The 15,048-nt window shown below is 40.8% G+C and overlaps 2 protein-coding genes across 2 annotated transcripts in view; both read left to right on the forward strand.

Moving 5' to 3' along the window:
* Positions 1 to 7,432, forward strand: part of LOC115762880 — a 31,722-nt gene extending 24,290 nt beyond the window's left edge. Inside the window, exons 2-4 of the mRNA XM_030705255.1 lie at positions 6,825 to 7,000; positions 7,057 to 7,221; positions 7,274 to 7,432. Of these exons, the coding sequence (XP_030561115.1) occupies positions 6,825 to 7,000; positions 7,057 to 7,221; positions 7,274 to 7,432 (500 nt within the window). The remainder of the gene's footprint in view (positions 1 to 6,824; positions 7,001 to 7,056; positions 7,222 to 7,273) is intronic.
* Positions 7,433 to 10,532: 3,100 nt separating this feature from the next.
* LOC115762769 (mitochondrial dicarboxylate carrier) lies at positions 10,533 to 13,277 on the forward strand. The gene is made up of 4 exons (XM_030705118.1): positions 10,533 to 10,768; positions 10,835 to 11,072; positions 11,690 to 12,240; positions 12,927 to 13,277. Exons 1-3 carry the CDS (start codon positions 10,600 to 10,602, stop codon positions 12,141 to 12,143), a joined length of 861 nt encoding a protein of 286 aa, XP_030560978.1. The 5' UTR covers positions 10,533 to 10,599; the 3' UTR covers positions 12,144 to 12,240; positions 12,927 to 13,277.
* Positions 13,278 to 15,048: the final 1,771 nt, after the last annotated feature.

Here is a 15,048-nt window from a genome sequence, read left to right on the forward strand (position 1 = left end):
CAACCCCATAACTCGGTCAAAACTCAACCGATTTTCATGAGGCTTGGCTTTTTCTTCATGGTTTTCCCTCTAAAATAATCTGGCATTTAAATCTGACACACACCTTTTTTAGTCGAAATTCATGTCAAAATCTTACCCTGTAGATTCCTATATAGACATGGGTCAAATTTTCCCAACCCCATAACTCGGTCAAAACTCAACCGATTTTCATGAGGCTTGGCTTTTTCTTCATGGTTTTCCCTCTAAAATAATCTGGCATTTAAATCTGACCACACATTTTTTGGTCGAAATTCATGTCAAAATCTTACCCTGTAGATTCGTATATAGACATGGGCCAAATTTTCCCAACCCCATAACTCGGTCAAAACTCAACCGATTTTCATGAGGCTTGGCTTTTTCTTCATGGTTTTCCCTCTAAAATAATCTGGCATTTAAATCTGACCACACATTTTTTGGTCGAAATTCATGTCAAAATCTTACCCTGTAGATTCGTATATAGACATGGGTCAAATTTTCTCAACCCCATAACTCGGTCAAATCTTAACCGATTTTCACGAGGCTTGGCTTTTTCTTCGTGGTTTTCCCTCTAAAATAATTTGGCATTTAAATCTGACCACACATTTTTTAGTCGAAATTAATGTCAAAATCCCCTAGGATTCGTATATAGACATGGATCGAAATTTCCCAACCCCATAACTCGGTCAAAATTCAACCGATTTTCACGAGGCTTGGCTTTTTCTTCATGGTTTTCCCTCTAAAATAATCTGGCATTTAAATCTGACCAAGCATTTTTTAGTCGAAATTCATGTCAAAATCTTACCCTGTACATTCGTATATAGACATGGGTCAAATTTTCCCAACCCCATAACTCGGTCAAAACTCAACCGATTTTCACGAGGCTTGGCTTTTTCTTCATGGTTTTCCCTCTAAAATAATCTGGCATTTAAATCTGACCACACATTTTTTGGTCGAAATTCATGTCAAAATCTTACCCTGTAGATTCGTATATAGACATGGGCCAAATTTTCCCAACCCCATAACTCGGTCAAAACTCAACCGATTTTCATGAGGCTTGGCTTTTTCTTCATGGTTTTCCCTCTAAAATAATCTGGCATTTAAATCTGACCACACATTTTTTGGTCGAAATTCATGTCAAAATCTTACCCTGTAGATTCGTATATAGACATGGGTCAAATTTTCTCAACCCCATAACTCGGTCAAATCTTAACCGATTTTCACGAGGCTTGGCTTTTTCTTCGTGGTTTTCCCTCTAAAATAATTTGGCATTTAAATCTGACCACACATTTTTTAGTCGAAATTAATGTCAAAATCCCCTAGGATTCGTATATAGACATGGATCGAAATTTCCCAACCCCATAACTCGGTCAAAATTCAACCGATTTTCACGAGGCTTGGCTTTTTCTTCATGGTTTTCCCTCTAAAATAATCTGGCATTTAAATCTGACCAAGCATTTTTTAGTCGAAATTCATGTCAAAATCTTACCCTGTACATTCGTATATAGACATGGGTCAAATTTTCCCAACCCCATAACTCGGTCAAAACTCAACCGATTTTCACGAGGCTTGGCTTTTTCTTCATGGTTTTCCCTCTAAAATAATCTGGCATTTAAATCTGACCACACATTTTTTGGTCGAAATTCATGTCAAAATCCCTAAAGATTCGTATATAGACATGGGTCAAATTTTCTCAACCCCATAACTCGGTCAAATCTTAACCGATTTTCACGAGGCTTGGCTTTTTCTTCGTGGTTTTCCCTCTAAAATAATTTGGCATTTAAATCTGACCACACATTTTTTAGTCGAAATTCATGTCAAAATCTTACCCTGTAGATTCCTATATAGACATGGATCGAAATTTCCCAAACCCATAACTCGGTCAAAACTCAACCGATTTTCATAAGGCTTGGCTTTTTCTTCATGGTTTTCCCTCTAAAATAATCTGGCATTTAAATCTGAACACACATTTTTTAGTCGAAATTCATGTCAAAATCTTACCCTGTAGATTCCTATATAGACATGGGTCAAATTTTGCCAACCCCATAACTCGGTCAAAACTCAACCGATTTTCATGAGGCTTGGCTTTTTCTTCATGGTTTTCCCTCTAAAATAATCTGGCATTTAAATCTGACACACACCTTTTTTAGTCGAAATTCATGTCAAAATCTTACCCTGTAGATTCCTATATAGACATGGGTCAAATTTTCCCAACCCCATAACTCGGTCAAAACTCAACCGATTTTCATGAGGCTTGGCTTTTTCTTCATGGTTTTCCCTCTAAAATAATCTGGCATTTAAATCTGACCACACATTTTTTGGTCGAAATTCATGTCAAAATCTTACCCTGTAGATTCGTATATAGACATGGGCCAAATTTTCCCAACCCCATAACTCGGTCAAAACTCAACCGATTTTCATGAGGCTTGGCTTTTTCTTCATGGTTTTCCCTCTAAAATAATCTGGCATTTAAATCTGACCACACATTTTTTGGTCGAAATTCATGTCAAAATCTTACCCTGTAGATTCGTATATAGACATGGGTCAAATTTTCTCAACCCCATAACTCGGTCAAATCTTAACCGATTTTCACGAGGCTTGGCTTTTTCTTCGTGGTTTTCCCTCTAAAATAATTTGGCATTTAAATCTGACCACACATTTTTTAGTCGAAATTAATGTCAAAATCCCCTAGGATTCGTATATAGACATGGATCGAAATTTCCCAACCCCATAACTCGGTCAAAATTCAACCGATTTTCACGAGGCTTGGCTTTTTCTTCATGGTTTTCCCTCTAAAATAATCTGGCATTTAAATCTGACCAAGCATTTTTTAGTCGAAATTCATGTCAAAATCTTACCCTGTACATTCGTATATAGACATGGGTCAAATTTTCCCAACCCCATAACTCGGTCAAAACTCAACCGATTTTCACGAGGCTTGGCTTTTTCTTCATGGTTTTCCCTCTAAAATAATCTGGCATTTAAATCTGACACACACCTTTTTTAGTCGAAATTCATGTCAAAATCTTACCCTGTAGATTCCTATATAGACATGGGTCAAATTTTCCCAACCCCATAACTCGGTCAAAACTCAACCGATTTTCATGAGGCTTGGCTTTTTCTTCATGGTTTTCCCTCTAAAATAATCTGTCATTTAAATCTGACCACACATTTTTTAGTCGAAATTCGTGTCAAAATCTTACCCTGAAGATTCGTATATAGACATGGTTCAAATTTTCCCAACCCCATAACTCGGTCAAAACTCAACCGATTTTCATGAGGCTTGGCTTTTTCTTCATGGTTTTCCCTCTTAAATAATCTGGCATTTAAATCTGAACACACATTTTTTAGTCGAAATTCATGTCAAAATCTTACCCTGTAGATTCCTATATAGACATGGGTCAAATTTTCCCAACCCCATAACTCGGTCAAAACTCAACCGATTTTCATGAGGCTTGGCTTTTTCTTCATGGTTTTCCCTCTAAAATAATCTGACATTTAAATCTGACCACATATTTTTTGGTCGAAATTCATGTCAAAATCTTACCCTGTAGATTCGTATATAGACATGGGTCAAATTTTCCCAACCCCATAACTCGGTCAAATCTTAACCGATTTTCACGAGGCTTGGCTTTTTCTTCGTGGTTTTCCCTCTAAAATAATTTGGCATTTAAATCTGACCACACATTTTTTAGTCGAAATTAATGTTAAAATCGTGCCCCTAGGATTCGTATATAGACATGGATCGAAATTTCCCATTCACATAACTCGGTCAAAACTCAACCGATTTTCATGAGGCTTGGCTTTTTCTTCGTGGTTTTCCCTCTAAAATAATTTGGCATTTTAATCTGACCACACATTTTTTATTCGAATTTCAAGTCAAAATAAGGTCCTTTGGTCCTTTGATCCTTTGCCTTTATGTCTACTTAATTCTACGAATTAACCTGCTAACACCTGCATTCAGCTATTTTAATGTAATTTTGTTCAATTTAGCAACATTTTTAGAGCAACATTTGTCAACACTGGCTGTGACGCGTGGCTTGGCTCGGCGCTCAGTCGAAAGTCAACTGCAAACTGCACTTGGCACATAATTTGTTCAGTCGTCAAAACCAAATGGCGTCGTCTGTTCATGTGGCGCGTCGCCTCCTCTTATCGATCATCGATCGTTGCCCCAAAACGCACGCGCGCTTCGTTTTCGATGCGCGTTCATTGAACGCATTTTTCAGTTTCAATTTGTTGACTGTTGTTGTACCCTTTGCTTAGTAGGGTGCTTACATTTTGTAATGAAATATGTAACGCATTGAAGCAGATATAGATATAGATATAGATATAGATATAGATATAGATATAGATATAGATATAGATATAGATATAGATATAGATATAGATATAGATATAGATATAGATATAGATATAGATATAGATATAGATATAGATATAGATATAGATATAGATATAGATATAGATAGATATAGATATAGATATAGATATAGATATAGATATAGATATAGATATAGATATAGATATAGATATAGATATAGATATAGATATAGATATAGATATAGATATAGATATAGATATAGATATATATATATAGATATAGATATAGATATAGATATAGATATAGATATAGATATAGATATAGATATAGATATAGATATAGATATAGATATAGATATAGATATAGATATAGATATAGATATAGATATAGATATAGATATAGATATAGATATAGATATAGATATAGATATAGATATAGATATAGATATAGATATAGATATAGATATAGATATAGATATAGATATAGATATAGATATAGATATAGATATAGATATAGATATAGATATAGATATAGATATAGATATAGATATAGATATAGATATAGATATAGATATAGATATAGATATAGATATAGATATAGATATAGATATAGATATAGATATAGATATAGATATAGATATAGATATAGATATAGATATAGAGGTAGATACATAGATATATCTATAAGTGTATATTTTTTCGGCAATCCAGAGATATTTCTTGCCTCTTTTCTCGGCGGTTGGTTTTTCGGTATTTCTTTTGTAACTGGCTCAGAGATATGCACATAAATACCTTAAATACAACAATAATTTTGAGTTTGCGCTGAGGCAATGACCGAGCTGCGGTCTCGGATCTGGCGCTGCAGCAGACGCAGCGATCAATGCACCTTCGCCCAAAGGTGCAACGCCTTGTGAGACGCGAGTCGCGACGAATCGAGTGTGTCTCCGTGTGTGTGTGTGTGTGTGTGTGTGCATGCAATGACGCACGAAACGCGATCAGAGCTGAAAGCCAGACTAACGTTTCAAAGGCAGGAGGGGGGCAGGCGGGCTGGCAGGCTGGCAGGCATTCGGGGCAGCAAACTTGACCAACATGAGGCCATGGCTATTTTTAGACCAGCTGCTGCAGCTCTAAAGCTGAATTTGGCCCAGACAAAGTTGCCAGCTTGGCCAGAAAATGCTGCAGCGACGACTTTTCGATCAGATTTATGCCACGTAAAGTGGCAGCCGCGCGCGACTTTGCAGCCAAGTTTAACCCGAGGTCAGCGCTGACTGTGAATTGTGGCCAAAACAAGAAAAGGGTGGACTGCACCTGGGTGTGGTGCAGGTGGCTCGCTAACCCGTGTAACATGCCAATTTAATAGCACTTTTTTAACGCACACCCACACGCACACACAAGTTGTCTCCGGAGTCCATATTGGAACCAGTTCGCGGCAGCGGAAGCCTCGCATATCAACCTTATTTTGTCTTCATCTTGCCTTTGCTTCCCCTTGTTCTTCTTGTTGTTCCAGCTTTTGCGGCAGACAAATTTATGAGCGTTAAGTGAAGGCCAATAAAATTCTTTTTGTCTGGACTCGTTTCGCGTTCCCCCTATGCCTGGTCAGCTTTACCTTTGTACCCAACGTCCCCAACGTCCTCTTCTTAATATTAAAAACTTTCTGTATATGCATTGCATACGCTTGAGTTGAGAACCAGTCAAAACTTGAAGGATTCGTTTTCTTTTCGGAGATACATTTGGGAATATATTATGCAAAGGTTTTCTAAATATAAGATGAAATCTCACTTTCTCTCTCTTTCGTAATATATATCTCAAGTAAACTTTGGAGTCGAACGTTCAATAATATGATAAAAACAGGATCTGGAAAAAGCAAGTGGCTTCTTTTTAGGTTAAGAGCGCCAGCAAAACGCTTACGAATTTCAGACAGAAAGGAAAGTAGAAAGCAAATGCGCTTTAGTTAATGTTGCCAGCAAAACGTTTAAGAATTTGAAAATAAAAGAGAAGGCGAAAACAAAAAAAATGTTTACGAATGTAACAACAAAACAATTTGCAAATGTACCGCGCTCTCCTTTTCTTTCTCTCTCTCTCTCTCTCTCTCTCTCTCTCTCGGTCTCTCACTTTATTTCTGTCCCTGCAAATCGTTTGCGAAACAGAATTGTCAGTTTTGAATGCTAAGTAAATATTTAATGAAATGTTAAAAAGCAAATTGACTAAAAGCCCCAAAAGTGTTCATCCATTTTGATAATTATAATATTATTTGTGATAATGATAATATTATTGCGTTTAAATACCGTGTAATTGCGATTAGTTCTTCGAAAGTTGTATTAATTGCGCCCGTAAATGTTATCGAAAAAAGCTTTTCGAAAAGCAATGTTGAATGCTTTTTGTTTCATATGTGTTTCATCAACATGCTGAGAAAGTTATTTGTGTGCTGTTGCATGGCTTTTCTAACGGTAAGCAAAGGAAAATCTATATTTCCCTGCTTTTTGGCTCAGCATTCTATCGTTTGCAGTGTATCGTGGCACATGTGACATTCACGAATCTGAAGTGCAACTTTACGGACAGACAAATTGGCAATTTCCAGCATTGTCACATCAAGGCTGTGAATCGTACCCACAAGTATGTTAGCGTACATGCGAACATTTATACCAAGCCCCTAAATAATGTATCGGTGAGTGCCACGCCCAGTTACAAGCATAAGTACTTGTCTGCTAAACATCCGATTAGATCAACATTAGGTGCATGCGCTATAACTCTGGCTATAAGCCCTTTTTCTTTGATGTCACCTTTGATGCCTGCAAGTTTCTAAAACAGCCGAGGCATCCCATTTTAATATTATTTTATAACACCTTGAAAAATCGGTCCAACATGAATCACACGTGTCCATACAATGTGAGTAGCTACCTGTATACAGACGTCTTATTCATTGATCCTTCTCGATTAGCATGACATTATAGTTGACAAGCTATATACTGGCGATCATGAGTTGGAATTTGCACGATATTTGCCCGTCCCCATGGGAGATTATGCCATCTATGTCATCTTCTATGTCTACAAAGTGAAGGCGTGCACCGTTAATCTTTACCTAAGAATAACCAATTAAATAAAATCAAATTCCAGGTGCAGTTACTGGTTTTAATACGTTCTGGCTGACTGACTATTCATTCATTGTAAAATATTCCACTAGAAACGGTGGAAAATTGGTGGAAAAACTCTTGTATCAAAGTAAATGCGTGAATGCCATAATTCACATCTTTCGCAAAATTCACCCCACTCTGTGGAAATGGCATTTATTTCTTTTGATTGACTTAAAACTCCTTCGCAAAGCTGAGCTTGAAAAATTAGTGGATACGTCTTTTTACCGATTTTCGATAAACCAAAGCCTAGGCTTAAAAATGAATAAAATACGTAATTCACACCTTTCGTAAAATCCGCCCCACTGGGTGAAAGTGAAATTAATTTATTCCAATTGACTGTGAACTCATTTTCAAAAGCTAAGCATACAAAAATAATGAATACTTCTTTTAGCGATTTCTGATAAGCCAAATCGGAAAATGTAAGGAAAACTGATTTGAAAATGTAATGAAAAGCCGAGAGCAAGATGCTTAAGGACAAGCGCCGCCTGTGTTTGTTTAGCACATTATTAATAATTAAAGCACATTTTGTTTGTCGTCTATTTTGTTTTTCTCTAATGACCTAGAATATGAAAATTGGTTGTGTCCCCAAAGCCCACTGCCGCGCCCTTCCCCTCTCTCTCTCTCTCTCTCACTCTCTACTTTGGCATTTCCCTGGAGCATGCTGCCAAGGTTGTCGAGTCATTTAGTCGTCTGCCAAGTGAAACGGCAGCTAATCGCTTGGGTAAATAGTTTACCCTGGACGCCAGCTGATGAACATAGCTACCTGGCTGCCATCTGCCCACGCTTCCTCTCGCCCTCTCTCCCTCTCACCCACTATCTCTCGCTCTCTAGCTCTCTCTTGCTATCATGGCACGTGTATTGCGTAAGCAGCAGCAAGCGAGCTTTGTGGCTTTTTCTGTTTAGCCTGTCGGATTATAATGGATATGGCCAGCTGCGGCAATCAGAGCGTCAGTTAGTTAGCCACTTCTCCATGGAGCAGCTATTTATGTTTACCTTAAGTTCTGCTCCTTAATCTTGCTTTGAGTGCACAGAGCCAAAAAGCGTATAATTTCATTTAAGCTTCTGCCGACCTATACTTTTCATTAATTGAGTTACGCCGTTCGGCCAGGTGTCACTTCTATGGCTGAAAACAGGTGTATAAGCCTTAAATATATTATAGAAACCTTGAATTAAGTTTTGGTTTTATGAAAAATAACGCTCTTGAAATAATAATAATTTGTGCTCAGTCTCAGAAATGTCCTTCTCGTTTTCCTAAACTTAAAAAGCGCTTAGCTAATAAATTCGCTAACGTATCAATTGAGTCAATTCTCTTGTTCGCTTCTGCTACGCCCTTTAACCCATTGACCCCCTGTGCACAAACGCTTGCAATAATTAAGACAATACGTGAAGTGAAGAGCCCTTTGGGTGAAATGAAGCGCAAACTGATTGCATTCGCCGGCCATTGGCTAAAAGGACGTGGATGACATGTTGTAACCATATTGCGGCCGGTGGCATGTTCAACTGGCCCTTATTATCAACTGGCCAACTGGCTCGTTAGACTTGGCCGACACACACACACCAACACACACACATACGTACACACGCGCTGGCAAGAAGTGCATGGCGGCAACTACAAAGAAGACAAGAACGCAGACGACGACATCGAGGAGGACGTATCTGGTACACTGATAGCAGTCCGGGGCGGCAAACCTCACAGAGGTATACCTCATTGCCTTAGTCTCTTGGCTGGTGGTGCCGATTGTGGTGCTGGTGCTGGTGCTGTTGGTGGTGCATTGTGGGTTGAAATCGACACTGACACACGCACAGATGTCGCAAACGCTTTGATGATTTTTTTTCTTCTTCACTTTTTGTGTAGCTTGAGCTTGGCTTTTGGCGATGCCGCCGCGTTTCGAATTGCAATCGGCCAGGCAAATGAGCAGCGAACCGTTTCCCTTGCCTCGCACAGGTGTGTGTGTGTGTGTTAATTGCATTAAAATGTTTGTAATTGCAACTGCGACTGCGCGGCATCACTTCGCCTCCATAGTTATCGCAGCGTGCAAATCTGTGCACATTCAAAAAATACCATAGATGCCGTCTCTCTCATGACGAGACAGCGAATCGTGTCGTAACTATAATTGCCATAATAACATAATATCGGAGCAGTTGTTGCCGCCAAGCCAGCTGAGCAGCGATGCGAAATACCAGAGACCAGAGTGCAAAAGGTGTCGTTTATTGTCACGGCAAATGCCGCCAACAACTCAACTGGCAACTGCGGCAAGTCGCAGTACACTCAGCGAAAATGCAGGGCAATTGATTCAATTTCAATTATAGTCAAAAGTTGTCTAAGACTATCTTATTTCATTTAATATACGCGAGAGTTTTGATATTAAGTTGTTGAGCAATTGGAGGTATTTAAATAAATTCCACCTACTAGTGTGGAAAATGCGTGAAAAAATCTTAAATGAAACTAGGTTAAATAGTTAATGAAGTTTGTATGAGGGAGAATAGTAAACATTTAAATTAACAAAAGCATAGAAAATAGTTGAAAAGCTTTTTTATGAAATATGAAAAAAAAATTTAAACCGATTTTGTTAAATCCACGCTATTATCAATATGGGTATAAAAGTTAGTTTGAAGGGCATACAAGTTTGTTTGTAAGAAAATTTTCAACCACAAGTGTTGAAAATGAATGAAAAACTCATAAGTGAAATTGTTTGAGACGCGTTTCAGGGACTTACCTAAACCCACTTCGGAAAGAAGTTTCCACAAATGTCAAAAATGGATGGAAAGTTTTCACGAAACTGGATGAAAATCAATTTTGGCGATTTGAGAAATGTCCAAGCCATTGAGTGAAAAATGGGTAGTAAGGGTTTCAGCGATATTGTCAGATCCACCCTTACACGCGGAAAAGGGTGGAAATATACATTTTTGATATTTAAACATTTGTCTTAAGTTGCTTGTCAAGTAGTTGTATCTAGTAGCACAAATATTTGTGAAGCGATGTATTTTCAATTTTAGATATTTTTTTAAATCAAAATTTAGTTTAGAAATGATTTTTGCGCTTGGGCTCGACGGTTTGTTGTTGCTGCCCAAATAATTTCAATATATATATATATATATTATTATATTATTATATATATATATATATATAATAATGGCTGATAAGAACTCGAAGCGTCAGCCGCGTTGGTGGTCGGGCGGTGTTTGCTCCGCGATTGCGGTGACAACAACGCATCCACTCGATTTAGTGAAAGTCCAACTGCAAACGCAGACAACAAAGGTGCCTGTCTCACAGCTGATTGGCAATATATACAAAAATTCAGGTGAGTGGCAAAGGTAGCAACATCATGTGGAGTGTTAAAGATAATGCCAAGTAACGCCTGATTTAGGTATTGTGGGATTTTACAGTGGCATCTCGGCCGCCTGGTTTCGGCAGCTCACCTACACAACAGCACGCTTTGCTCTCTACGAATATGGCAAGCAATTCGTGGATGCTAACAATATGAGCGCCAAGGTCCAGCTGGCCACATTTGCGGGCCTCTTTGGTGGCATTGTGGGTGTGCCCGGTGATGTGGTCACAGTGCGATTGCAGAACGATAGCAAGTTGCCGGCAGAAAAGCGACGCAAGTGAGCAGACAACCAAGTAATACCCTGTACACATTGAGGTCGATAGGATAGGGGATTATAATCAGACTTAAGATTGAGCAGCTTCAATAGCTGAGGTTATTTTGTATAGAGTATATAGATTGTCTATAGTTTGTCCCTCGAAATTACCAGGACAATCATGGGAGACTATTTATGCTCCAGAGTAGTTATACCCTGTACTCATTGTGGCCAAGTTAAATAGGATATAATCAGACTTGAGTTTGAGAGCAGCTGAGTATCTACTTTGTCCATCTATATAATACCATAGATAGTGAGGGTTTGAGTAAGGAATTTTGAAGAAACACGGCATAACTCGAGGATTATAAAAGCTAGATACGCCAAATTTGTTGTGTATGTTTCTTATAGCATACACAGATTAAACATAATTCCTTTCTGGGACACCTCCCATCTTTAACCCTATAATTGAAGAAACCCTCATTTTTAAAGATAAAGCCTTGTGCTTTGGTGTAGACAGAAAGCTAGAATGTTTGTAAATGCAGCTTGCCTCTAGCTGAAGGGTGTCAGTGCGTCGCAAACACCCGACTGGAACACTCTTGTTGATCTCTTTACTGTATACTAAATCCCCGCTCCTACCCCAGCTACAAGCACATTTTCGATGGTCTCTATCGCATCTCTAAGGAGGAGGGTATTCACAGTCTATTCCGTGGCACGGTGCCAGCTTTAAGCCGAGCCGTGCTGCTGACAATTGGTACAAACGCGGCCTACGACCAGGTCAAGCAGGTGCTGCAGGGAAACTTTCAGCTGAAGGAGGGACTGCCGCTGCATTTGGTAACCTCAACCGTAGCCGGCATCATAGGCACGGTCATGACGCAGCCGATCGATGTGATGAAGACAACCTACATGAACGCCCCACCCGGCGAATATAGTGGCCTGACAGCGGTTGCCATTGCCACAGCGAAACAGGGTCCATTCGCGTTCTACAAGGGTTTTGTGCCGGCGCTGATGCGCATCAGTCCCAATACGATTATCACCTTTATGCTGTACGAGCAGGCTCGCTTGCGTTTCGGTTACCTGCCGCCGGATGGCAAATAGCCAGCCGTATCTGCGGCTTGAGGTGCCATTCTTCTGGAACAAAGGGGCAGCATTAGCTGAAGCTAAACGCAGAAGCTGCACACAAAACAAGAGAGAGGTTTGACTTTTCCGCATGTTTGGACTGTCTGCCCGTCTATCCGTCCGTCCGTTCGTCCGACCGTCCGACCGTCTCGCTAGTTATCTGCCAGCTCTATTTGGTGCAGTTGTCTGTCTGGGGCTTTTCCGCACGCCGCCCAGCCGCTCGCCCGTCTGTCTTGTTTGTCAAAGAGAAACAGTTAAATGCCAGTTTACCAGTTAAATCGGAATCAAAGCGAAAACAATGACACACACAGCAGCAGCAGAAGCAGCAGCGACGGCAGCAGAGCCTCCCCTCGAGACACCAAAAGTGTGGTGGCTGAATCCGACCTGCTCGGCAAATGGCAAGTGAAGTGACTGCAAAAAAAAAAAAAGACCAAAAACAAAAAAAAAATCGTCTAGACACAGACTAGACTCCATAAAAATAATTATTATCGGTTGCAATTTCTGTGCCTGTGCCTCGCCGGCCGGTCGGTCGGTCTGTCGGTCGGTCGGTCTGTCAGTCGGTCGGTCGGTCTGTCAGTCGGTCTGTCGGTCGGGTCTCCTCCAGCCCCCACTCGGCTGGCTCGGCTCGAGGCAGCGTTGCACGTCATTCGCATCATTCGCATCATTCGCATCATTCGGTTTCATCTGCTTCGCATTACGATTGCAGTTTTTATCGCTCTCACTTGCATTTGACTCGATTTTCCGTTTTTTTTTTCTCCTCAGGTTTCGTGCTCCTCGAATGTTCCTGACGCGAAACCGAGCGTTGCATCCGCTCAACATTCCCGGCCCTACCCCAAAGGGCTGGCGTATTGCATTTGATTTGTAACTATTTTGAAATTGAAATGCTCCTCAAAGGTTTCTGCCTTCATTTTTTAGGCTGTCTATCAAATTGATTGGGACACTAAACGGCAGGACTCAAACGCCGACTCGCCTTAAGTCAAGGCTTTATTTGTGTTGTGATTGTATCAAAATATGTGTAGCACAACATGTGGCATATATATTTCTATATATATATATATATGTACATTACAGGTGCCATAAAAATTTTACCGTGTCTGGCCTTACCAATGAATATTGGCCTAAATAATGTAATGTAACTCATTTTTTTAAATGCGAAGAGGCAGCGCAAGAAATCAATCGAGTCATAATTTTTTAGTCTTGCAAGACACGCTTGATGACCTTTCCAGCTAGACGTCAGGCAAGACACTCTGCATGACATGACATGCTGCTGACATAGCAGCGTTCTCTTCGAGCAAATTCATTTAAGGTTAACTTAAGACATATTTCAGTCTTGCATGACACTCTGGATGACCTGTACAGCTAGACGTCAGGCAAGACAACCTGCATGACATGTCAGCAGCGTTGTCTTCGAGAGGTTAGGGTTTACACTAGACCTATTTTAGTCTTCATGACATTCCTGATGACCTGTACAGCTAGATGTCAGGAAAGACACCCTGCATGACATGTAACGTTGTCTTTGGGCGATTTTTTTAGGCTTTCTCTTACATTTTAGTCTTGCATGATACTCTGGATGACCTGTCTTGCTGGACGTCTGCCAAGACACTCTGCATTTTTTTTTTTATGCGTTAATATGTTGTGGTAGAGAACTGTCGCTTAGCATGTCTCTAGTAAGATTACGTCTGTCAAGCCAATGCTTATGTCTAAGAAAGACTTAGTCGAGGACATGTCAGCGATGACGTCATCTATGACTCAGATCCCAAATTCATATGTAGAAAAATTATTCTATACATTAAACATTTGTCATAGGGTATTAAATTTTCGCTAAACGTAATTAACTGGCATTTCGAATACAAACGCAATTATATTTAAAGCGTTAACTGGAGTTAGGGAAGGGACAGCTCAATAATGGACGCGGGCCAGTTAGGCGCTTGGCTGGTCGCACACATAAGAGGGAGTGGGAAGTGAGAGAGGGGGAAAGGCAGAGAGCAAGAGAGAGTGGACAGGCGGATGGATGTGGATATGTTTGATATGCTGTCGACACGCATCGCTGAGCATGCAACACGCCGGCAACTTTGACAGCGGCAATGGTGCGACAAGAACGACAGCAATGTGGAGCAAGGAAATATGCAACACACAGACGCGGACAGGGCAAGTGGCAAGTGGCAAGTGGCACTGCCAGTGGCTGGGGCAGGCACCAGGTAATTGCCACAATTTGCTCGTTGCGTGAATGGACAGAACAAGCAGCAGCAGCAACAGCAACAGCAGCAGCAGCAGGCCGCAAAAGGAAAGGGCGCAAAAGGACGACAACTTCCGTCAATGTTTGCCCCAGGGCAGCGGCAGCGGTAGGGGCAGGCTCTGTGGCAGGTTTTACGTATTTTTTATTTTTGTGTGCGCTCGCTCTTGCAACGCCTTCTGTCATATTTGAGGTGCGCATAAAGGCACTCAACGCCGCCATAAATCAACTGCCAACTGCACTTCTGATCTAAGGCTGTCAACTGCCGCACCGCACCGCACCACACCGCACCGCCGGGGCGCAGCGAACCGCCAAAGCGGGCAACGGCGGCAACAACGACAACTCTTTAGGCCATAACTTTACAGACGACAAAACAGACGGTTGATGTGCGCGCCCGGTGTTTCACCTGAGCTTGAGCAGCTGTCAGCCCTGCCTTCCCCTCTACGGCCACCGCCCGGGCTATGCACCCCTTGCCCGCCCTTATCATGCTCTTATGTCTAGACTACAGACGTTGTCTGTCGTGGCAGCCGCAGCAACAGGAAACAGCAGACAGCAGACAACTGTGACAGCTCGAAGCAGAGCAGAGCTAAGCAACTGCAACAGTGGCAACAACAACAACAACAACAACAACAATTGTACCTGTGTCCAGCG

This window comes from Drosophila novamexicana, unplaced genomic scaffold (genome assembly GCF_003285875.2).
Source record: "Drosophila novamexicana strain 15010-1031.04,08,12 unplaced genomic scaffold, DnovRS2.1 tig00000644-arrow-pilon, whole genome shotgun sequence".
NCBI lineage: Eukaryota > Metazoa > Arthropoda > Insecta > Diptera > Drosophilidae > Drosophila > Drosophila novamexicana.